The sequence below is a fragment of the Tursiops truncatus genome, chromosome 5, assembly GCF_011762595.2.
Source record: "Tursiops truncatus isolate mTurTru1 chromosome 5, mTurTru1.mat.Y, whole genome shotgun sequence".
NCBI classification, from domain to species: Eukaryota; Metazoa; Chordata; class Mammalia; order Artiodactyla; family Delphinidae; genus Tursiops; species Tursiops truncatus.
In genome coordinates, this window is record NC_047038.1 from 99,727,038 (window position 1) to 99,750,013 (window position 22,976).

Sequence of the window (22,976 nt, forward strand, 5' to 3'; positions counted from 1 at the left end):
TATTGCATAATAGTTTCATCATTGCTACTTCTAAATAAATTATTTTTAAGATCTCAGTTTTGATCTCTAATACAATGACTACTTATAGATGCAGCCCCTATAAACAAAAATGGTTGGAGGCCTCAAGTTTTTAAGGATCAAAAGGTCTTAAGACCAGAAAGTTGAAAAAGCATTACTTTAGTCTCATCCCATTCTCAGGGTCAGTGTTGACACAGGAAACCTGGTGCACCAAGAGGGATCACATGAGGGGCTTCGGAAGTCCACAAGCTGGGGAGAGCTGCAGGCTCCATCTCTGAATTACTGTGCCAGGGCTCTCCCAACACCATGCTATCTCTGAGTGTGGTAGCTTGGTTTGGTGCCATTTCTAGCAAAAGTCAACAGGAACAATAAATAAATAAAAAGGAGCTTTGCAATGGGTGGGAGAAAATGAGAATATTGATAAGACAAAAAAGACTAAGCTAGTGCTAAGCCAATTCCATTGGACTGCTTCTTCAACACTCCAAAAGGGCCAAAATGAGGGCTGAAGAGGAAATTTTATTAAAGATGAGAAGCAAATGGCAGAAAAGGGACTCACTGATCATTTGCACATTTAAACCCTGAAAAGAATTTTTGCAAGCCCGTATTTGATAGCAACTCTTCTTGAGGTCATTAGAATTATGAGTAGTATTGCATTAAAACAATGAGAACTGCCCTAGGTTTTCTCTCTTACCACTGAGTTATTTTTGAAGAAATATCTACTGTCATAGAAGTTGTTAGCATTCTCTATCTTCTGCCTCTGAAGTGGAGTTGCACTGGGGTGGAATTTGTAATAAGCACAATATCCTCAAATGTGGAACTCTGCTGATCATACTTAAAATGAACTGGGAATTTTGTTAGTATCTTTAGAAAGAAGAAAAATCACTAAAGCACCCTAAATAAACTTAAAAATTGTTTTCTACATTCTCCTGTTCTGGGAAGTCAATTTTCAAACCAAATAAGTGAGTAACTATAAAAACGGATGTAAGTTGCTAACACTCTCAAAGACTGAAATGGCAAATTATCTAGCTAATGACAGTGGGGCACTGTGCTTCCAGAAAGGGGGGGCAGGACACCAGAGTATTCCTGATGTGAATATGGCAGGGGCGGGAAATAGACAGTTAGATGTATAATTTATTACTGCTTACTTTCCACAATATGATGGGTAGAGAATAGGCTCAGGGAAAAGGAGCCCAAACCATGCGATGCAGTCCTTTTCCACAGGTCCATTCAAGTCTGAGGGTCGTGTCTCCCAGAAGCCACTTGCCTCTCCCTGCGGCTGTGCACACAGCCCCAGGAGTCCAGCACAACTGGGAAGCTCAGGATGCAGAAAGCCTGGTTTTTAAAGATGGATCGCACTAGAACTGGAACCAGACCCTAGCAGCCAACAACTCTGCAAGCAGAGACTTTAAGCAGGCACTTCTGAAAGATATATTCACAACTAGAAAAGAACTACACAAAGTTTTATTAGACCTCAGTTTTGTTTTGTTTGTTTTTCCTCCCCTGAAGAGCTGGCTTAAAAACTTTCCTTTTTCTTTTCTTTTTTTTTGGGAGGGGGGTGAGAAGGGGTGGTGGTAGATAGTAGGTATTTATTTGAAATGAAAAAAAAAAAGTATCTGGACTATTGCATTTAATCATGTATTGTAATTGTGTTACTCTACCTTTTTGCATCAGAGACAGATATACAATGAACATTCAGTTATCACAGATTGCACACTAGATAGTAATTCTTCAGGCCTTTTACATAACCACCAAAGAACAGATATTGGATTCTGCAATATAGTACAAAAGTCCACAATCAATCCAGTCTTAGCCAGTATCTTCAATTTACTTCTGTTGCTGTACAAATAATTGGCCATTACTAGGGCTTACAAGTTAATAACAGGACAAAAAAATATACATTGCACTGACACAAAAAGTCAGCTGTGTTAATAGTCATGCAACAAGTAACCAAACTTGCTGAAATTAAAAATACTTTCTAAAAACAGTTTTAATGGCATAAATATTTTATACACAGTTCATTTACCAAAACAAAATGTATTTAAATGATACAAAGGAAAAATAAGTTTCTACCAACTTTATACATAAGAAAGTGCAAAATAACTTATCTAGAGTGTTTTGCTATCATTCAGATGGATGGCTGCTAGGGGCAGCTATTCTTCTCTTCAAAAGCATGACATTACAGTTGCACAATACACACGAATGTTAGAGGACATGGATGGATGGATGGATGGACAAACTACAAAGATCAGGCAGAAGCCCTGTGAGGTACTCTCAGACAAAGAATATGGACCACACAAAGGTGGATGTACATGCTGAGAATATATGTTGGTAAACAAATTTACATGGAACAAAGAAGGACATTCAGAGGAACGATTAGTTTACGTGAGTGTACTTGTATGTGTGAGTGATTAGTGATTTCTACATTAAAAGCAAAAAGAAAAGAAACCCACTGAACAAAACAGTTGCCCACAGCACCAGCTGCCAGAGGAAATACTATCATGAGGGTTTTGGTTTCCACCTTCTAGTTATGGAAGTTGTGTTGGAAAGTTTAAAAGTGTTCATCCCATATAACTTCATATCACATAGAGGAATAACCTTTAAATAGCTACATACAGACATTCATATATTCAAGTCTTTAAAGAACATCTCTGCCATTGGGTTTGGGGTAAACATGGTTTGTGGACACAAGGAGGACGCCTCTTTTAAAAAGTGTAGAATAACACTGCTACAACTCATCTCTAGGGCCGGACAGGGGCAAAGCCCATGATTATGTGAGAGCACAAGTCCTGCAACTGTTGAACATCCAGCATTATTTATTAGAATTGAAGAAAGAAGGTGAGGGGGGAAGAGGAAGGTGGGGAGGAGTGAGACACAGAAAGGAAAACAGAACACAACTTTTCTTCAAGTTAAAGTATTAATGCCAATAATCCTTTTATTAACAAGTATATTTGAACTTTTAGAAATGGAAGTGTTTTAATCAATTTTGATATGTAATCATAAATAGACTGTAGGCTCAAACCTAGGTAAATAAAGGTTTAAATTTAGTAAGCATAAGGCACTAAAGCAGCCTTTATATTTTCTCTTGGAGACCTAGTTATCAGGAAGAACAAATTTGTTCTTAAGCTGGTTTCAGCCCATTAGGTACAAGATTACTATTGTACCAATGCCTATTTTTGAATGCATGTGCATATATGTGCATTTTAGTGCATAAGTGTGCCTGTCACCAGGGCCTAAAGATGAAAAATCGGGAAAGCCAAAGCCGCTGTCCTTCATATGATAACTCCATGAGGTGTGAAGGCCTCTCCTTCCTTTCTTGGGCCATAAATGCTTCTACATTTTCCAAATCACAGGGCTTTTAGAATTGTTCGTAATATTATCACTAAATATCTGAAAATGTTAAAATCTAGATTAATTGTTTCATTTGTTTTATATATATATATTTATATATGTACATAACACACATTTAAAAAAATCCCACCACCAAAGCTTTTTTTCTGTAAACTAATCTCTTAGCCCCCACCAGCTTTAGTCTCCCTGGATTTGTGTGTTCTGTATCCAACTAGAACAAATTAAATAACTAAATATTAAAATACTGTAATTATATTCATAGCAAAAACAAAAAAATAGACATTGATACAGTATAAATCTCACTGTTTTCAGGTAGATGGCATTAAATGGTAAAGGTTAATTATAAGCAGTTCTGACATGATTCAGTTTTACAACAAGGTTTATATGTTAATTCTGTACACTTCTTTTTTTAACCCTTTTTTGAAAATAAGCTATAGTAGAACATTAGTGTCACCAAAGACACATACCTCTTATGTTCTATGCAGGAGAAGTTAAAGTGGGTTACATGCAAATATGTTTCCATTAGCTGAGGCAGGGCTGTTTCCTGCACTGCGTCGATTGCCCGACCACCGCTATGTAGTGCTAAGAGGGGACGCTATGACCAAAGGGCAGTCCAAAGAGAAGTTTACAAGGGGCCTTATGACATTAGAACAACACTGAGGTGGTGCGTAGCCACGTGTGAGATGTAGCCACGTATGACATGCCCAAAGATTTCCAGGGTATCTCATGACCAGACTCTTATTCTCCCACACTGTTTCCTAAAGAAGGTCCACATGACACTGTTTTGGTTACTAGCTTAGGTTAAGTGGAGATACTGCGGGCAACTTGAAAGAAATGACATCAGGCACATGGGCTGGGTTTGAAAGGGGGGGGGGGCGGAAAGACCACAGATAACGTCTCTGAGGATTAAAAAATAAAACATATTTATAATTAATTGGTAAGCAATGTCAGACAAACCATACGTATTTCATTGAGTTAGTGGTTTAGTTTGAAGTCTCATGTTACAGGCAGTTAAGTCCTTATTTAGAAAAAAGGCCTTTGTACCTATTTACAATATACACAGTTACTTGCAAAGAAGTCAGATTTACAACTATTTTCTAAAAGCCTTTTTTTTTTTTTTTTTTTTTTTTTTGTAGTCGTTGGTTTTTCCAAATAAGGATGAGGAGCTCTACAAAAATGAGACGCAAGAAAAGGGCAGTTAATACATGAGGATTTTCTCTTGGAGACAGCTATTGTTAAGGGAGAATCGGATATTGAAATGTTGCTCCTAGGAACCACCTTGTATTCTTCTTGTGCTGTTCACCTGAATAGTGTCTGCCCCATGACTGTACTCTACACCCGTTTATTCAATGTTCCCTTTGAATCCCACACTTCAAACACGTGGTATGAAGAGATGTGTAAACGGAGACTGTTTTGATGCCTTCCGAGCTGCGAGTTGTGACAGGGGAATAGGGAAGGGGGTCTACAGACCGTGGTCTCCAATCGGCTTGTTGAATCTTCAGCAATTTCGAGGCCCATCTTCTGAACCTCTCTCATGCTGTAAATTGTAATAACAGTTCTGACAAACACGTACCGGGGATGAGATTTTCAAGCGTTTGATTTCTGACTGAAATCGGCTGCACCTAAAGGAAAGGCAAAATGAGGTAGTTATGGGTCTTCTCCATGTTTGATCACTGGGCTCAGAAACACGAATTTAAAATCTGAATGGACAGCTTGCGGTATAACACCCAAGACTGTACGGGGCCAGAAGAATGCCCAGAGCCATACTGGTTTGGGTCATGTGGTTTGACCAAGGACCAAAATGAGTGCTGTATTATTTGTGTCATTCTATGAAAAAAAGTAACATTAAACCAAGGCAAGCCATTTATTTGACTGCAGAGAATTTAAAAAAAAAAAAAAAAGATTTTTCTACAGGATGAAGCCAAGGAAGTGAACATCTATGAGGCTACTCTTCCTGTGCAGGATGGAAATGCATTCTTCCTCATGCCCTATAAACTTGGGCAGTATGCCAATGTCTTTACTTGGAGCCTTTTTTCTCTTGGCAAGAGAGGACTTACCACCCATTTCAAAAGACACTTTGGTCACTATCAACTTCCTTTGGGCTTTTAAACACTTTGGTTCACTCCTCAGTCATTTCTTAAACAGGTAGTTTGGCTTTTCTGTCTGGCCCAAATTTTCTCATTTTCTGTTTATCTTGACAGAATTCCCTGAAGTGGACTATACTTAGCGATGTCAGAGTCCTTCATAGAAAGCACTCCTATTCCCAGCCTAAGGCAGGGTATGACCTTGGGTGTGGCACTTCATCACTTTGACCTTGGCTCTTCATAAGACTGAAACAGTTTTATTTCTTCCATTAGACCAGTAAAAGTAGCCAGAGAACACATGAAGTGCAAGCAGCCTAGGGGGTTTAAGGAACTGGACTTTGAGGAGACCCTCAAGAATGAAGGCTGGCAAGCTCCCTCAGCAACAGAAGGGCACAAAGATCACGGTAGAGCTACGCCCTCCTGGACAGCATTCCTTCTGTGCCTGCTCTGTCATAATCAATCACTTGTTTGGTTTGTTTTTCAAATAAAGCCTCCCTCCCACATTTGAGAGCAATAGCTAATTTAAAGAATTACCTACATTTAAACAGTACTTTACAAATTAAACTCTATAAAGAACAGATGTGTGCCAGCATGCAAATGGAGGTGCTATCAGAAATTATTAGATTGGGGACTTCCCTGGTGGCACAGTGGTTAAGACTCTGTGCTCCCGAAGCAGGGGGCCCTGGTTCAATCCCTGGTCAGGGAACTAGATCCCATATGCATGCTGCAACTAGGAGCTTGCATGCCACAACTAAGGAGGTGGTGAGCTGCAACTAAGGAGCCCACGTGCTGCAACTAAGGAGCCTGCCTGCCACAATTAAGACCCGGTGCAATCAAATAACTAACTAACTAAATAAACATTAAAAAAAAAAAGAAATTATCAGATCACTAGGCTTTACAGAGTGGGTGTCTCAAAGCACAGGACCGCAAGACAGAATCCTCTGCCAGCCTCAGAGAAATTCCTATAAGAAATGGCTGGCAGCAACATTCTGCTGCTTCATCTTGAATAAGACTTCCCAGGAGAAAAGGAAGACATTAGTCTGAAAAAAATTAATAATTATAATAACACTTCTTACTGAACACCTATATCACCAGACTTTGCACCTGGTGCTTTACAAAACTCATACACGATTTCATTTAATTCTCTCAACACCTCTATTGGGCAGGTGTAATTATCCACATTTTACAGATGAAGAAACTGAAGCTCAGAGAGGTTAGTAACGTGCCTGAGATGGCACAATGGACAGCAGCCCAGGGAGCATTTGTCAGTGTAAACCCAAGGCCACCCCCTTTCCAATAAGCCAATGCCCCTCAATAACTAACTCAGAAGCAATGATATAATTTGCGTTTTCTGTGAAAGCATCTCTCTAGTAAGGCAATATAAGCATTAGAGGGTACTGCCCATGGGATCTTTTCTGTTGTCTGCCATGGAAAGGACTGTACATGCATATGTGGGACCCCAGGGTATAACAGAGAAGGTATCCAAATCAATGGTGATGGGACAGCTGACTCTTCATACTGGGGAAATATAAGTGATCCCCACCCCATGTCATACTCTCAAATAAATTCCAAATGGATTTGGACCTAAAGACCTCAACATGAAAAACAAAACTTTGAGGACTTCCCTGGTGGCGCAGTGGTTAAGGATCTGCCTGCCAATGCGGGGGACATGGGTTCGAGCCCTGGTCCGGGAAGATCCCACATGCTGTAGGGCAACTAAGCCAGTGTGCGCCACAACTACTGAGCCTGTGCTCTAGCGCCCGAGAGCCACAACTACTGAGCAGCCCGAGTGCCACAACTACTGAACCCTGCGTGCCTCGAGCCGGTGCTCTGCAACAAAAGAAGCCACCGCAATTAGAAGCCCGCGAACCGCAACAAAGAGTAGCCCCAGCTTGCCACAACTACAGAAAGCCCGTGCATAGCAACGAAGACCCAATGCAGCCAAGAATAAATTAAAAAAATAATAATAAAAAAATAAAAATAAATACCAGGTGCTTTGCACATATTAGCCAAAAAAAAGAAAAAAGAAAAACAAAACTTTGAAACTTTTAAAAGAAAATAAATAAGGCTATCTTTATGACCACAGGACAGGGAAAGATTTTTTAAGACCAAAAAACAGCAAAAGTCATAAAAAGCAATACATGCTACTACATCAAAATTAAAAACTTGTGTGACAGAAAAAACATACATAAAGTTAAAACACAAGCCACAGACTGGCAGAAGGTATCTGCAAGACATGTGAAAGACAAAGGATTAGAGCCCAGAATACATAAAACAACTCCTCAAGTAGGGGGAAAAAAATCGAAGAGCAAACGCAAAAGGAAACTGGGCCAAGTTACCCAAGAGGAAACTCAAACTGGCAATAAGCATATGAAAAGATGTTCAACCTCAGAAGCACTGCAAGTTAAAACAACAAAGCACTACTGGCTATCAGATTGGCAAAAGTGGAAAAGTTTGGCAATACCAGGTGTGAATAAGAACAGGGAGAATTTGCATATCCTGCTGGCGGTGGAGTAAACTAGCACTACTGTTCTGGAGAGTATTTTGAATACCTAGTTAAGCTCACGAGTATGTCTACCATCTTCAAGTCCGTTCTGTGGTATCTCCTCTAGGGAAACTCTGGCTTGTGTATTAAGAGGGCATTTATACGGGTGTGCATTGCAGCATTGTTTGTAGTACTGATAAAATGAAAGAAAATCCTTTAACAGTCCATCAAAAGGGAAGGAGATAAATACTGATATATTCATACAAAAAAATATGACAGCAGTTAAGATGAAATTATTAGAATAATAGTTATTTATGTGAATGAATTTCAAAAACAATGTTGAGTAAAAAAAAAATAAGTTACGGAGGGGTACAGACAGTATGCTACATTTATGTAAAACTGAAAACACAATAAACAATAATATAGTGTTATCTATGAACACAACGTATGCACTCAAAGTAAAAACACATGGAGAAGAGGGTGTGATGGGTGAGGGTGAAGAGAGGACCTAAAATGAATCTGTACTGTTTTATATGCAAATGTGATCAAATGTTAGCACCTTCCCAGCCTGAGTCACGGGTGGCCATGTGTTTGTGATGATTACCTCTGTATTTTCCAATGTGACAAATATTTCACAATGGCAGTAAAAAAGAACAAGGAGGAAGTGAAGGCTGGTTTAGACAGACACAGCGTATGGGCATAACGCACATCCTCAGAGCTTAACCCACAGACACTCAGGAAGCTTGTATCTCATCTTACTTCTGGCAGAAGAGCTGACCGCAGTTCCTGCAATGGTGCCGTCTTTCCGTGAGAGAAAACCGCACGGAGCAGCCCGAACAGCTGTCCCCTCCTTCGTCCTTCACCCAGTGGTCAGCGGCGGAACGGCCCGGCTGGTCACTCACAGACCAGCTGAAAACCCGGCCTCGACTATCGCCCACGAGGATCCTACTGTGGTCCCTGCAGGAGACACGACGCAGAGTCACCGCATGGAAGGCCCCGGCCCCCAGCCCCGCCATGCGGCCGGAGAGCTTCCGGTGACGCCAGTTCCCAGGGGGCGTGTGCGCTGGGGAGGGGGTCGTGCGTGCAAAGGGACAAAAATGGGACTGAGCCCGAATGTGCGCTTCCGTTTCAGCTCCCCTGGAATCGAACCGTGCCGTACCTTTGAAGAACACAGAAGGTGAAGTTTTCGTTTTTGTTTTATTTTTTTTTGAAGGCAAAGCTTTTTGGTTTTTGACATTCGGAAGTGAAATCCACACACCGGCAGGTTTCTTCTTCTGATTCGTCTGTTGGAGCCACACATGATGATGCAGATGAAACCTGTGCTCCCAGAGACTGCCTGAGTGTGTGCGCCCAGGCTGAGCAAATGGCCCCGTGGGGAAGAGTGGCCAGAAGAGCTTGGACACTTACTTGGAGACGCCCAGGGCAGTGATCTCGGCCGGGTGTGCGTTGTCCTTCCGGTCAAAGGCCGTGTGCATAGTCAGCTTACTCCTGAACACCAGCTGCCGTTCCCACCGGTACCCTGGGGTGGAAAAGTGCGACGTGTGACTGACAAAGTGAGGGGAGCCAGCGTTTGTTAGGTGCACCCTAACCTGCTGCCCTCAAACGTCAGGGTGCTGCAACACACAGCTCCGGCAGCCTCTCTGTTCTTGGCAGCTGCTGCCTCAGTTAGAGGCACAGAAGTCTGGCTTGACACTGACCATGGACCAGTTCAGGCCTTCACAAAGACACACACGGAGAAGGGGAAATCCTCAGTGCAAGAAGACACAATTTCTCCGGTTGAGGACCCTGCCCCAACTCTATCATAGGCAAAGTTACCCGTGAATACAATTTTATCTATTTATCTATAATCAACAGCTTGCCCATTTTCAAAGGCTTTCATAATCTGTGAATGAACTAAGTTTTGGTCTGAGGTGTTATTCTTTAAAAAAATGCCCAACGTATTGCAAACACCATGGTAGGAGAGAATGCCCAAGGGCCTTTAAGTCTGCCTTACACAAGAAGAAACTTGAGGCCCTCTTTGTGGGGGGTCTTTGTCACAGGAATGGGGCAAGGGAGAGCTACAGCTCACTGCCTCTGTCCACCAACCCTCGCGCCACCCACAAGAGGTGAGAAACAGACACCAGGCTTCAAGTTACCGGGCTTCAATCTGCTGAAATTCCGCGCTTCAGCGGGATTGGGGTGGGGGTGATTAAGGGGAGCCTGCAGGTGAGGTCTGGTCTGGCCCTCTGAATAGTTCACAAATACGAAGCCGTCTTTCTCATCGAGGCTGAGCTGGTCGGACCAGCGCCTGGAGTCATCGGAGCCACTGTCATTACACCAGGTGGCCGTGGCTCGGCAGGAGGCCGCCCGGGGCCTGTGGCTGGTGCTGCTGGGCTGGCTGGGAGTGTCCCCGGGGTCCTGGATGACGCTCTGCTCATCTGCTTCGGAGTCGCTGCTGTCCTCTTCCTGGGCTTCTGGCCCTGGGTATTGCGGTGGGAGAATTAGAGAACACACACACATTAGAGTTAGACCCAGTGTTGTCCCGTTGGTATTTTTCCTCTACTAGTTAAGACACAAGAGACATACTATTTTAAGCTCAATATTACAGTAAGAGAAAATAAATTGCCAGAATTTCCAGCTAGGTACAGATATCAAAACGGTAGAATTCCGGAGTTCACAGAATGCTTCTGGCCAAAATCCTTAGCTTGGCATTCATTCTTTCACAATCTGGCCCAAACCTGCCTTTGTGGATTCTCACTACCTGCCTCACATTTCTACCACAGTTCAGCTGGATGGTGCCAACTCTGCTCTCCACGCAGCCTGGCTGCTCCTCTGTAGAGCTAATTTTGCACACTCGGGTTGGCCCTACCTAGACTCACCTTCCCAATCTCTGTGTGTTCCGATGTTACCTATCTTTGAAAGCACAGCTTAAATACTTCTTTCTCTAAAATCTTACCTGGTTCCTGCAACAGAAAGTAACTCTCTCTTCTGGACTCCTTTAACAGCTGTATGGCTCTCACATATTTAAAATTTTCACCCCAAACTATTACTTTCCGTCATTCTTTCTACAACACAGTGGTCAGTTGGAGAGAAGGGGTCCCAAGCACAGTGCCTTCCATACAGCAGTCAATATAAATGACAACATAGATGAACGAACTGTGGATGTAAGCTTTAATTTAGAGTTTTGTTCTTCCTCCTCTTTCCATTGTTACTGTGCATTTCTTCATCTCAATTCCCTTGCAGTAAAGTCTACTGCAGGGAAAATTTATGGGAAATAAATATATGTAACTGGAAAAAAGGAGAGCAAGAACAAGTGAGCAAGCACCAGCCCACTACAAGTATTTTTTAGCAAGACAAATACTTAATTTGGCTTATGATCATGAAAGTCTTCAAACAGCAGTCTTTGAAGCAGCTTTGATTTCCAGAGAACCATTAGCTTATCTTCCCTTTCACCCAGGCCACTGTCCTCAAGTCCCACCACTTCGACACCGTCCCAAGTCATTCCTTCCTGTGGGCTGCTCTCCCCTCTGCCGCTTCTGCCAAACTTCGTCCACAGTGTGAAACATAAGGAAGACGAAGACATACAAATGTCTCTCCTCCCCAAATCCAACCCCTTCTTCTATCTCTTATTCATCTTTCGCTGTTATCTACTTAACACGCTTTGTTAAAAGGAAGGGAAGGGACCCACTTCTCACTGGACCACACAATCCAATGTCTGACACACAATAGCTATTAACCCCCAAATACTAACTGAATTGAACTGAATTTTTAGGTCCCCAAATGCCCAGATGACTTTCTCAGTGGAGCTACATTTGACTATGGAAATTTACATGCATTAAAGTAATACAAGCTTTAAAATGTTCTGTCCACCGGTTCTGGCAAAGAAAGTAAAGACTACTTTCAGCTTACGAGGGCAGGGGATTTGTGTCTCTCTGATAATGAGCCTTTTTCCTTAACAACTCCCTCACATCGTCAAATTCACGCTGAATTCCCAGTGTACAAAAATTAACCATGGAGAGACGATTTAGAGGTTGAACTTAAAAAAAAAAAAACCCTGTTCCTTTCTATGAAGTGTCTTACACCAACTGTTCTAAATTGATGAGGGGTAACTTCTCTGGAATTCAGTAACCCAAAGCACACCTTAGCCTGATTCTCTGGCATTGTTTCCAAACATTCTGCATAAATATAATCTATCTTTATATTTCACGGGAAAATTTTAAAGTGCTTCACAAATAACAGATAGCAGAATACAGATCACCAAGCTTCTGTTTGATGAATGTTCTTCTTGAGCAGGTCCAGGGCGTGGACCCTGGTCTGCCTCTGTGAATAGTTTATAAACACGATACTGCCCTGTCACTCATAGGGAGCTGTTCAAGTGAAGGGTGAGACAGATGTGGGACTGAGGTGTGGCCCTCTGACTCATCCAACACTGTGCCCTCTGGATCTGCTTTGTATTTTTCAGAACTGAAAGCCCAAGCCTCTGGTATTCCAGGAAGCTTGTAACTGTATTTATTATGGGATGTGGAAGCCGACCACAAAGACACTACCACAAGGGTTGCTGCCTGGTGAACCACACAGAACTTTGCATGCCTGCTCAGCTGGCTTACTAGGCAGTGATCCTGCTTCTGACAGCAACGCCCAGCCTCAGGCTCTTGCTTATCTTGGTTGATGTAAGTTTACGCATAATGACTTAAAAAAAAAGAAACATGAAAACTATTGAAAAACTTTTTAGAAAGTATTAAATACCTATTTGTGCTTCTGGACAGTCTTCCTGCATTTCTAGGACTTCAACAGTCTCAGGAGCTGGTGTTTCAGGAACTTGCAAAAATTCCATTCTCCAAAACTGAATTTAAGTAAGTATGGAAATGAAAAACAGTTGAACTGATTACAGAAACAATTTACCAGTTACTGGATGAAGATTGGTTCGCAGGGTTAAACAGATAACTTAATTCCTATTATTGTGTATAGTTAATTTCCCTGTATCTTGAAAAATGTGGCAGGGACTGCTTACAAATAAACAGTTCTCCCCAAACCGTGTTCCATGAGATATGAGTGGGTGTTTCATGGTCGACAGAAAAGGACTGGGGTCAAAGAGATTTCAAAAACATAGTTCAACTAAGTACACGTCTTTGGTTCTGACAAAGAACCTTGCATATACTAACATATACTCTAGATCTCCAAGAAGGCATACAGGAAGCAGGATCCCCAGACATATTTGGCTACGGAGCTCTTCACGATGCCCCACAGATGGGGTAATGTGGAATGCTGCTCTGCAGACTTTAGGGTGTGCCTGCTGTCTGAGGTGCAGGGTGTGGCGTGGGATTGGCCGATGGCCTCATCGTTGCTCAGCATGTGACTGTGATTACAAGGGCAGCAGCCAGCTGCTCTCTGCTTTTATAGAGTGCAATTAATGAAGAAAGACACAAAGAAAAATCTCCCGAGAGAAAAACCCAAATATTAGAACAGGCTACAAAGGTAAATACTCTGTGGATTTCATTTTCGGTAGAGGCCCAAGGCATGAAAACTAAGAAAAGGATAAAGTATCTAGGATTCAGGTGAAATCATACAGGATCCTAGACAGGGAATGAATGGATGACCTGAGGCCCCTGGAAGCATTTTCTAGCTCAGTGATTCTCTGTAGAGGAGACACAGTCCCCGTCTTCCCTAAGAAGCCATTTGACAAGCTAAAAAGCCAATACTTATGCAAGTGACATTTTTAGCAATCCCAAGGTGACATGGAAATCGTGTTTAAGTGATCTGCTTGTGTCAAGCTGTCAAGTGGTTAGCGGCACTAATAGATCTACTTAATGGGAAGAAAAGAAGCTGAGTCATTGATGTTCTCTGCGTCTGATAACCCAATGGACAATGTTTCTTTCCATCTGAGTGAGAGTTTGCTGAGCAATACGACAACCTCCAGGTGTCCTTCAACTGTGGACAGCTTCAGAAGTTTCAGGTGAACCACGGCAGCAAATACTCTAATGCGTTTCCTCACGGCCGACTTACCCGGACCACACCGTCTGAGTGTCCTGTGACTATGACATTCTGTGTGTCCCACTCGTTCATCTCCGACACGCAGCAGCAGATGATCTGCTGGCTCCTGCCTGTGAATGTGTTCACACTCACGACAGGGTTCCCATTGATGCTCCACACATGGATGTACGTGCCAGCGCAGGACACAATGTCCCCCTGAGAAGGTGAAGAGAAACTTCACTCACTCCAGATTACATTCTAATTTCAGAAGCAAACTGAATCCTTGGCTTTGCTCTTTGGAACCCTCTCAGTCCTCTGACTAGTGACTGAGGAATTTCTGAGGTAGACAGGAATCCAGTGCTTGCTGACTTAAAAAACAGAGGCCTCTTTAAGAATCTAAGGTTGCATGGAGGCTGCGGCTGAGGTGATCTCGCGTGGAGATGGGGCAGGAGCCCTTCCACGCTCCCAGCCTATGCCCCGACGCAGTGCTGAGCCCCGCTTCATTCCAAGTCAAAGCTACCTGTAATCTGAGGGTTGATGAACTGCTCTTTTTCCTCCCAGTATTTACAAAATCTATTTATACCTTCCACTGAGAGGTAGGAATCCACTTAGTTTTATCAAATGAGCCAAATCACCAAAACCATAGGGTAGAAGAGAAATCTGTCAGTCCATGTACAGCTGTAACTCTCTCCAATAAGTGCAAAGATGAAATCCTGGTAACACCGTAACACCCTATTAAAAAATTTGTTATTCACAATAAGAGTGGGGGAATGAGGAAAAAAAGAAGAAAACTAGTATATAGGTCATTTCTTGGCAAACTGAATAAACCCTAAGAACTCTCTCAGCTGATAGCTCAGGTTTTCATGAGTTCTAAAGATGGGAAAAAAACTAACCTTTTCCTTCAAATTCTACCAGGTTGGGGGGAATACAACCTGGTGAGAATACTATCCACTACTGTTAAAGGAAATAAGACACTTCCTGAAGCATCTACTCTGTGTCAGTTAGTGTGGTGGACCCTTTAGACATCCCAAAACTTATTCACCATCTCATGCGGCCTCCCTTACCCCTGAGACAGCCTGACTGGCCTGATGCTAGGTAGTGACTTCAGAAATGATTCGGTGAGTTTCAGTACATGTAGTAGGCACATGAGAACCTACAGAAATTGGCAGATGGTCATCAAAAGCAGAGGGAAGTTAGACACTGAACAGCAGTGCTAACACAAGAAAGAAGGTAAAGGGGAGGCAGGGGTGGCATGATAAGGCGGCCTGGGGCTTTTCCAAACCACTGTCTGTGCTGGTCTTGCTACTGTTTTCTCCCCCCGCCCCCACCCCACCCCCCTCCTCCCTCTGCCCTTAGTCTACCAAGGTGGCAAGAAGCAAACCAAAACCCAAACAAAAATAATACTTAGCAAAGCACTGCTGTGTCTACCTCTGTATCAGCCCTGAACCACCTCTGACAATGCGTGTCAGCAGCTGAATTTTAATCAATGGCCTCAGTCTCTGCAGGAGACAGGAGAGAGCCACTCCACGGTGCACTATGCAAGACCTTCTGCAATTACTCCAGGGTGCCTCCATTAGAGCAAACCCTGTGCTTATGAGGGCTGAGAGTAAGAAGAAGAATCAAGGGCAGCTGCAATGTAGCTTACGCCCAAAGTGCAGAATGAAGTAAAGTAGGCTTGACAATGGCTGAAAAAACATAACAAACAGAAATCTTTTCATGAGTTATGAAGAGATTACAAAAGCATCTTAAAAGGGAAAAATCAAACACATCCATAGTGTCCGCAGCAACTACTAAAATCCAATGGGTGTATGCTGGCTCAAATAACAACTAACGATAAATAAAATTGTCAGCATTTGAGTTAAGAACAACCCCAAAACAGAGTGCTTGAAATAGTACAATTAAGCATTTGACTCAGAGCAACACAGCGGGGATCAGAGTGGTTCCGTTGCACTGACATTTCCATAAACCTCTTACGTGCACTCGTAGGACCAACCCAAGGTGCTGTTCTAAAGACATTTTAAGCCTTTCAAATATACCAGAAGCAAATTTGACTCTTTTTCCCCACACGCTCCCACTCATTCCCAACTCTGATTACTCTTATTATTATGAGACATTCCAAGTGCCATTAACTAGAACTCAGTTAACTTCCCTTTTCCTTTGAATGACTACAAGGTATCTGACTAAAAGCATAGTACTTAGCATCTTCTGGTAGAAATTAAAGATGTAGCCTCCCTCAAAAGGAAAGCTGCCTGTGGGTGATGATACGACATGGCTAGAACTACTCTGCGTCATGTAGGATGATCCCAGGCAGGGCTAAGGGGAAGAGTTGGAATGGATATTTAGAGCTAAGAAGTGATGAGGCTGTGGGGGAGCTGGTTGATTTGCAAGACTGATCTGCCTATGTGATCATCTGTCCCTTGGACACAGAGACCTCAGTCTCTCAAAACCTATCATTAGCATCCCCTGTTTACCAATACGACTTGCAATGACTATCCTCCCCTCCCTGCTCAGTCTGCATGGGGGGTTTCTACACCAGTGCATTTATTTTCTTCTGATTCACTGTATTTGAAAAAAGATAATTTCTTTGATAACTTTGGAATCTGTTTAGAAAACAGTTTTACAAGAATTTTTCTCGTTTGGGTACCCAAATGTTACTCTTTTCACTTTATATAATAATTACTTTGAGTATACTTCATAAAACTTCAACAATTTTGACAAATCCCACAAATTCCTCACCTTAAAAAAAAGCGTATTCTAGAATGTTTAATTTTGTAATAAATCTTGCTCTTTAAAGTATGTTGCAGTGACTGGATTTGAAGACAAAATTGCTCTCTGGGGTACAACCTTTAATATCCATTCGCTTTTGCAAACAACATCTAAAACAAGTGGCTTTTATAAAATGCATGCCTATCAACTTAGAAAACAGAGTCATTTTTTATTTATGTAGGCCAGAGCTATTTGTCTTCCTACATATAAACCAAGTGGCCAATTTACTACTTACTGTTAATTCATTGATACAGAGAGCAGAAACGGGAGCCCGATGGCCTCGGAGCTGGGTTAGGAACGACAGTTTGTTCAGATCCCAAATGATGCAGGTTCGGTCACGGGACCCGCTGACGATGATGTGGTAGGCTAATGATGCGGTGGCACAGGTGACAGTATCAGTGTGGCCAAGTAAGGCCTAAAAGGAGAACAGACAAAACCAGGCTGACCACAGTGGCAGTGCTCCTCACGGGACTCCAGGAGAGCCGGACGCGCTGGGAGCTGACAGGTGCACGTACTGGGAGGGGGTGCCTTGCATAGCAGTATCTGGAAGGTCTTCATTCTCTTCTTGCCACTGTCCCTGCCTCATCCCACCAGGGGGAAGGGAGAAGTCTGGAGGACTCTGGAGGCTCTAATCTCCATTTTTATATTACTTCTCTCCTGGACTCGGGCCAGTACCTTAGAAGGAAAGGAGAATGGCAACTGCAACCCAGCTGGGGTTTCTTCATACCTTTTACACATGGAGATGTATCGATTATGGCCCCCAAATTCAGAATTTAAACTCAGAATCTATTCTTTTGTGCCATCAACTCCTCTAAGTCCATTCTAAGGAACTACAATTGGATGGATTTTTAAAAATCCTAGTGCATGGGTGTAGTACGTGGTCCCAGAAAGATACAGGAAAATGCAGTCCTGATGCGTCTGCTGAGCGTCTGTTACTGAACTGGAGACACCTGGACATCTCCTGTGCCTGAGAGGGACCCTTTCTTCAAACTAGAATAAAAGCTTCTCTTTTGCTGGAATATGAAGAGAAACAGGATCCAGGGAAATGGCAACGTGGGAAAATAAACATTTTGAAGGAAAAGATTCAGATTACTGTTACGAATTCCTGAGTATTTACTATTTACTTAATGAGCTGGCTTAAAATTTTGGTGATGCAGACACCCTTACTGTATACTTAGCAAACGCCAGAAGGCTGTTTTAAGTAAGAAGTACTTTCTACTGAGGGGTTACAGGCTTTGAAGTCCATTTTCTAAACTGAAAACACTGGAAGCAGGAGCGTTTGGATCAGCAAACTGCACTGTCAGCCTTTTACCTGTTCACGTCGAGACCGTGTCTCTTATGGGCTTCCCTTTTTTTTTTTTAAATCTTTTTTGTCTTTTTTTGCGGTACGCGGGCCTCTCACTGTTGTGGCCTCTCCCGCTGCGGACCACAGGCTCCAGATGCACAGGCCCACGTACCGCAAAAAAAAAAAAAGCTTGGGGCTTCCCTGGTGGCAGAGTGGTTGGGAATCCGCCTGTCAATGCAGGGCACACGGGTTTGGGCCCTGGCCTGGGAAGATCCCACATGCCGCAGAGCTGCTAAGCCCGTGTGCCACAACTACTGAGCCTGCGCTCTAGAGCCCACGTGCCACAACTACTGAGCCCACGTGCCACAACTACTGAGCCCACGTGCCACAACTACTGAGCCCTCTCACCACAACTACTGAGGCCCGCGCACCACAACTACTGAGGCCCACGCACCTAGGGCCCGTGCTACACAACAAGAGAGGCCACCGCAGTGAAAGGCCCACACACCGCAACAAAGAGTAGCCCCCGCTCAATGCAACTAGAGAAAGCCTGAGTGCAGTGGCAAAGACCCAATGCAGCCATACATACATACATACATACGTACATACATACATAAGTAGAAACCTTTATGGTAAATTCACATATCAAATATTAAAAGATGATGGCTTAATTATAAAAGGATTCTTGCTTTGATTAAAAATTTATAATAGTACATAACAAGTGATCAAAAATATTTGTTAATAATATCATCAGTGTTTCTTCTGAATACATTCATGAGTTTGTCAGGTTCTTAAGCATTACGATAAATGAAGAAACAGAAAAACAAAAGAATCAAAGATTGAATGGTCTAGATGAATGAAAATCATCCAAAAGAAGTTATTATGAATCAATAGCAAATATAACTTGGTTTGCAAAAATTTAACCTACATATAACTTCTGAGAAACATTTATATTACTTAAATATATTAAAAAAATATCACCTAAAGACAACTTACTTCAGATTTTTAAAAAGGACAGCTTGGATCATTTTCAGAAATAGTATCTTCTGATTTCATTTCCTTTTTAAATTATTTATTTATTTATGCAGTATGCGGGCCTCTCACCATTGTGGCCTCTCCCGTTGTGGAGCACAGGCTCCGGACGCGCAGGCTCAGTGGCCATGGCTCACGGGCCCAGCCTCTCCGCGGCATGCGGGATCCTCCCGGACCGGGGCACGAACCCGCGTCCCCTGCATCGGCAGGCAGACTCAACTACTGCACCACTAGGGAAGCCCCATTTCCTTTTTTTAAGACCCACTTCTAGCAAAAGAACATACAGTGTTTGCTTTTGTCCATTTATGTCTAAATCACCTTGGAATTAACGACAGTTTTCAGTTTCTCTAGAGTGTGGGCAGCTGGGATGGACTGTTACCTGTTTGAGAGTGAGGGTCTTAGCCTTTTCTTTTGAGGCACCCATCTCCCACACACACACGACCGTGCTTGTCCCACCTGTGATGACCAGCTTGGGGTTGGGGCAGATTGCACAGAGAATCTGGGCCCACTCTGACAAACATTCATAAACTGTCACTACCTGTGAAATAGAACAGATGTGAGACACGCATGCCATTAAGCACTACAAACTCCTGGGACAGAACGAGCATACCAAGCAAAGGAGAACCTCTATGTAGGTCCCCGCCAGGCAAATAGCTGCGCATGTGCTGGGCTGGCTTCAGCTTAGCAACACTTTACTGAAACTCTACTCTGAACTCCTCCCTACAGCCTCCCAACTATAGTTGCTGTTAAAAACCATAATAAGAACTTTGCTCATAATGGGGGTCTCCAGTTTCTCCAGTCTGGGAAAATGACGTTCAGATTGTGTGATGCTCTGTGAGATGCAGGGGGTGATCTGGTGAAAGGATGCGTCTGCTGGAGCCAGGTAGAATGTAAAAGGAAAGCATGAGTGCTGCTGTTCATGACAGCGTGACTAAATAGAACTGTTACTGACTTGCACAGACTATGCCCCTCGTGCGTTCAGGAGAGGACTGTCAAGGGCAAACAGAGGGCACCAAAGGATCACTACATGCTGCCTCTCCAAGAGATGCTTATGGGACTCAAAACAGTAGCTGCTGCTTCTTGGGGGAAGGGGGGCAGGTATTCTGCCAGCCATTTAAGAGTAGTGAAATGATTAGAGGGCCGGATGGTGACTCAAAAGGAAGCTCTTCTGGTTGGCAGAAATATTAAATACCTGGTTGGCTAGGACCTCCTGGAGGAATTCTTTGAGTGGGGGGAAATTGCTAGCCCCTAGTACACAACCTTCCAAGAGAGGCTTTTCTGCAGGAAACATGACTTGTCCACTAGCTCCTTTATCCTGATCCGATGCAGTGAAGCTCTCCTTTCCTCTGGGCTGTGGAGAAACAGCTGAGAAGCCCTTGGCCTGAGCTCTCCCCATCCCCATTTAAGCAGGATATCCAGACCACGGAAGAGCAACATTAAATGAGCGAGCCAAGAAACAATGCAAACCTTGTCTGACTCATAGGTTCCTAGCCTGCAGCTGAGGTCTGCGTAGCCCCATGCAAAAGTTTTGTTCCAGGTTGGTGGGATGAGAACCTTATTCTGTTCTACTGCAAGAATGCCTTTGTCTGTGCAGACGATTTGTCCCACAGGCTCTTTGAGTTCTATAAAAAACAATCAACACATTAGAACAAGGACAGGGAAAACTAACTTCATTATCCCATAGGGGATGGTAAAGGGATCTCAAATATTCATACAAATGAAGCATCTTGACACCTACATTAATAAAAAATGACCTTAGAAGTAAGTAGGGCTTGCGTTTTGAGTCTTCTGCAGACCTGCTGGGCGGACATCGACCCTGACTGGTGTCTCCAGTCTGCCTGTTTCTGGACACTTGCTTGGGTTTGGTTCCCAGCCATCAGGGCCGCCTTCTTGATCTTCAGGACTGCCAGAGTGATGTGGGATGCTCCCCAGAATGCTGTACAGACCGTCAATCAACCTAGGCCTTCAGGACCTCCCAGCCTGAAGCTTCTTGAAGGAAGGCTGTGACGTTCCCCAAGAAGCCCGACTCTGCCAGAGGACTCTGCCGACTGACCACACCAGTGTTCCACAACCATCTCTGGGCAGTGGCTGGAGCTGGCATGGGGCAGAGTCTCTGGAATGAGACAAATGGCAGAGAGCTTGTAGCCAATCCAATTAACCAGACTTTGATGCTCCAAGTTTTGGATTTAAGTGACAACTTCAAGACTCTGTAAACCAGTTTTTCATTCTAAGTGAAACGGAGAAGAACCCTGTGGTCCTTGCCCCCCATGTCCTCTGCCTGCCTTTTGTCTGTGGAAAAACTTTAGCCAAAGAATAAGTTTAATCAGAGAAGTGAGAAAATACAGAAGCAAAGGAAAACAGTCAAAGGAAGCCAAATAATAATAGTCTAGTCATTAAGCATAGTCAAGGACCTTTAGTTCCTCCTCAAGGGCTCTAGATAATGTTCTGAGCCGTGTCCTGTGAGCTGTCTTGTAGATACTGAAACCCACACCCAGTGGAAGAAGTTAACTACACGATGACCAGACTGTAGCCATGACGTAAGCTGCCAAAATTCTGAGAACTGGCCCCAAGGAAACGGGAACAAACCAACCTTGGAACTGAACTGATTAACTGTACTTAAAACAATCAAGATGATGCTGGTCAGACCACTGCACAAGCAATTTCAAGATGACTGTCAGAGCTGACTGTGCTATTTCTGCATGTAGTCCCCTCCCTCCATCTACAAAAGCTCTTGCCCACTGGTTGTCAGTGCCGGGGTTGGGGGGTTGCCTTTGGACAGGAGTCCCCCCCGGGTCCCCACAGTTGCTGGCATCCAAAACAAAGTAAACTTCCCTTTCCACCAACCTTGCCTCTTTATTGGCTTTTGAGAGGTGAGCAGCTGGACCCCACTTTCGGTTACACAAGGGAAAAAAAATCTACTTGGAAAAGTAATTTAAGATAACTTAAGATAACATTAGATAAAAGACAGAGGCTTTTAGTTGGCATATTAAAAGCGTAGTCTTCTTACTGCTCTAAATTGGTGGAACGTGTGTAAATGAAGATGACAGAAGTTTTTCTACATGTAGAATATAAAGTTGAACTATAAGGTTTGGTATATTAGAGTTTTTACTATCCTACCAGAGAGGAGAAACTTGTTGGGTTCTTTTTGATGCAAAATCCAATAGGCCCAAAGAAGAAAACAGAAAAGGAAAAAGAGAATCTAACAAGTATTTGGTGATTTACCACTTATTACAAATTATGCTATTGTTGAGAAGCAAATTTATTATTCCTAAACTAGGATTATTAAATATTCCCACAGAATCATGAATCAAAAGCTTATTTCCTGCCATTTTACCTTTTACAGGTGTTAGAGAAGGCCTCAAGTTGTCTAGATGATGAAAAAAGATCTTGTCACTGGTAGATCCTGGTGGGACCAAGATCCCTGCATTGTCTCCGTTGAGTCGACTCCTGACTCGCTTCGGTGGATGAGGTTTTTTAAATAACTGGTATGAGAGATAATGACACATTTTATACCGAAGCTAACATTTATTAAGCCCTTTTATATGCCAAGTATTTTGTTGTTATTTCACTTAAGCTTCACAACAACCATTAGGTATCACATTATCACATTTGACACTGGAGGAAAGAAATTTAAAAAGGCTCAGAAGGTTGCCAGAGACCTCATGCCGCAGTCAGTGGGGACAGGACTCCTACACAAAACCTTGGGTTACCAGCATGCTCTATGCTACACTGAGCTCATAAGAATTTTTCAAAAGGAAATTAATCTCCTCAAATGATAGTAGGTTGACAACTATTTTCCAGTGATGTTTAAAAATTAACCAATTTCTTAGAACGCGATACCATTCTGTGCCACTGAGGGCAGGCAGCCATTCTCTCTAACCGGGTTACTTCTGGCTCCAACATGGGCTTTCTGTATGTGACATCATTTCTGTATCGTTTAGGTGCTACTAATTTGCTGACAGTGTGAGCATTGTTGTCTTCTTTTTACTTTGCAATGTTGTAAAGGAAA

At 43.0% G+C, this 22,976-nt stretch overlaps 1 protein-coding gene across 8 annotated transcripts in view; it reads right to left on the reverse strand.

Annotated features, from left to right (window-relative positions):
* Positions 1-1,630: 1,630 nt before the first annotated feature.
* WDFY3 (WD repeat and FYVE domain containing 3) overlaps positions 1,631-22,976 on the reverse strand; it is a 264,702-nt gene continuing 243,356 nt past the window's right edge. For 7 of the 8 annotated variants that reach the window (XM_073805420.1, XM_073805422.1, XM_073805421.1 and 4 more), the window contains 10 exons: positions 22,302-22,449; positions 20,435-20,589; positions 19,347-19,505; positions 16,886-17,065; positions 13,918-14,100; positions 12,661-12,757; positions 10,071-10,394; positions 9,343-9,454; positions 8,695-8,892; positions 1,631-4,988 (listed from right to left, as the gene is read on the reverse strand). In XM_073805420.1, the coding sequence (XP_073661521.1) occupies positions 4,865-4,988; positions 8,695-8,892; positions 9,343-9,454; positions 10,071-10,394; positions 12,661-12,757; positions 13,918-14,100; positions 16,886-17,065; positions 19,347-19,505; positions 20,435-20,589; positions 22,302-22,449 (1,680 nt within the window). In that variant the 3' untranslated portion in view covers positions 1,631-4,864. The other variant, XM_073805423.1, reaches the window with a different exon arrangement.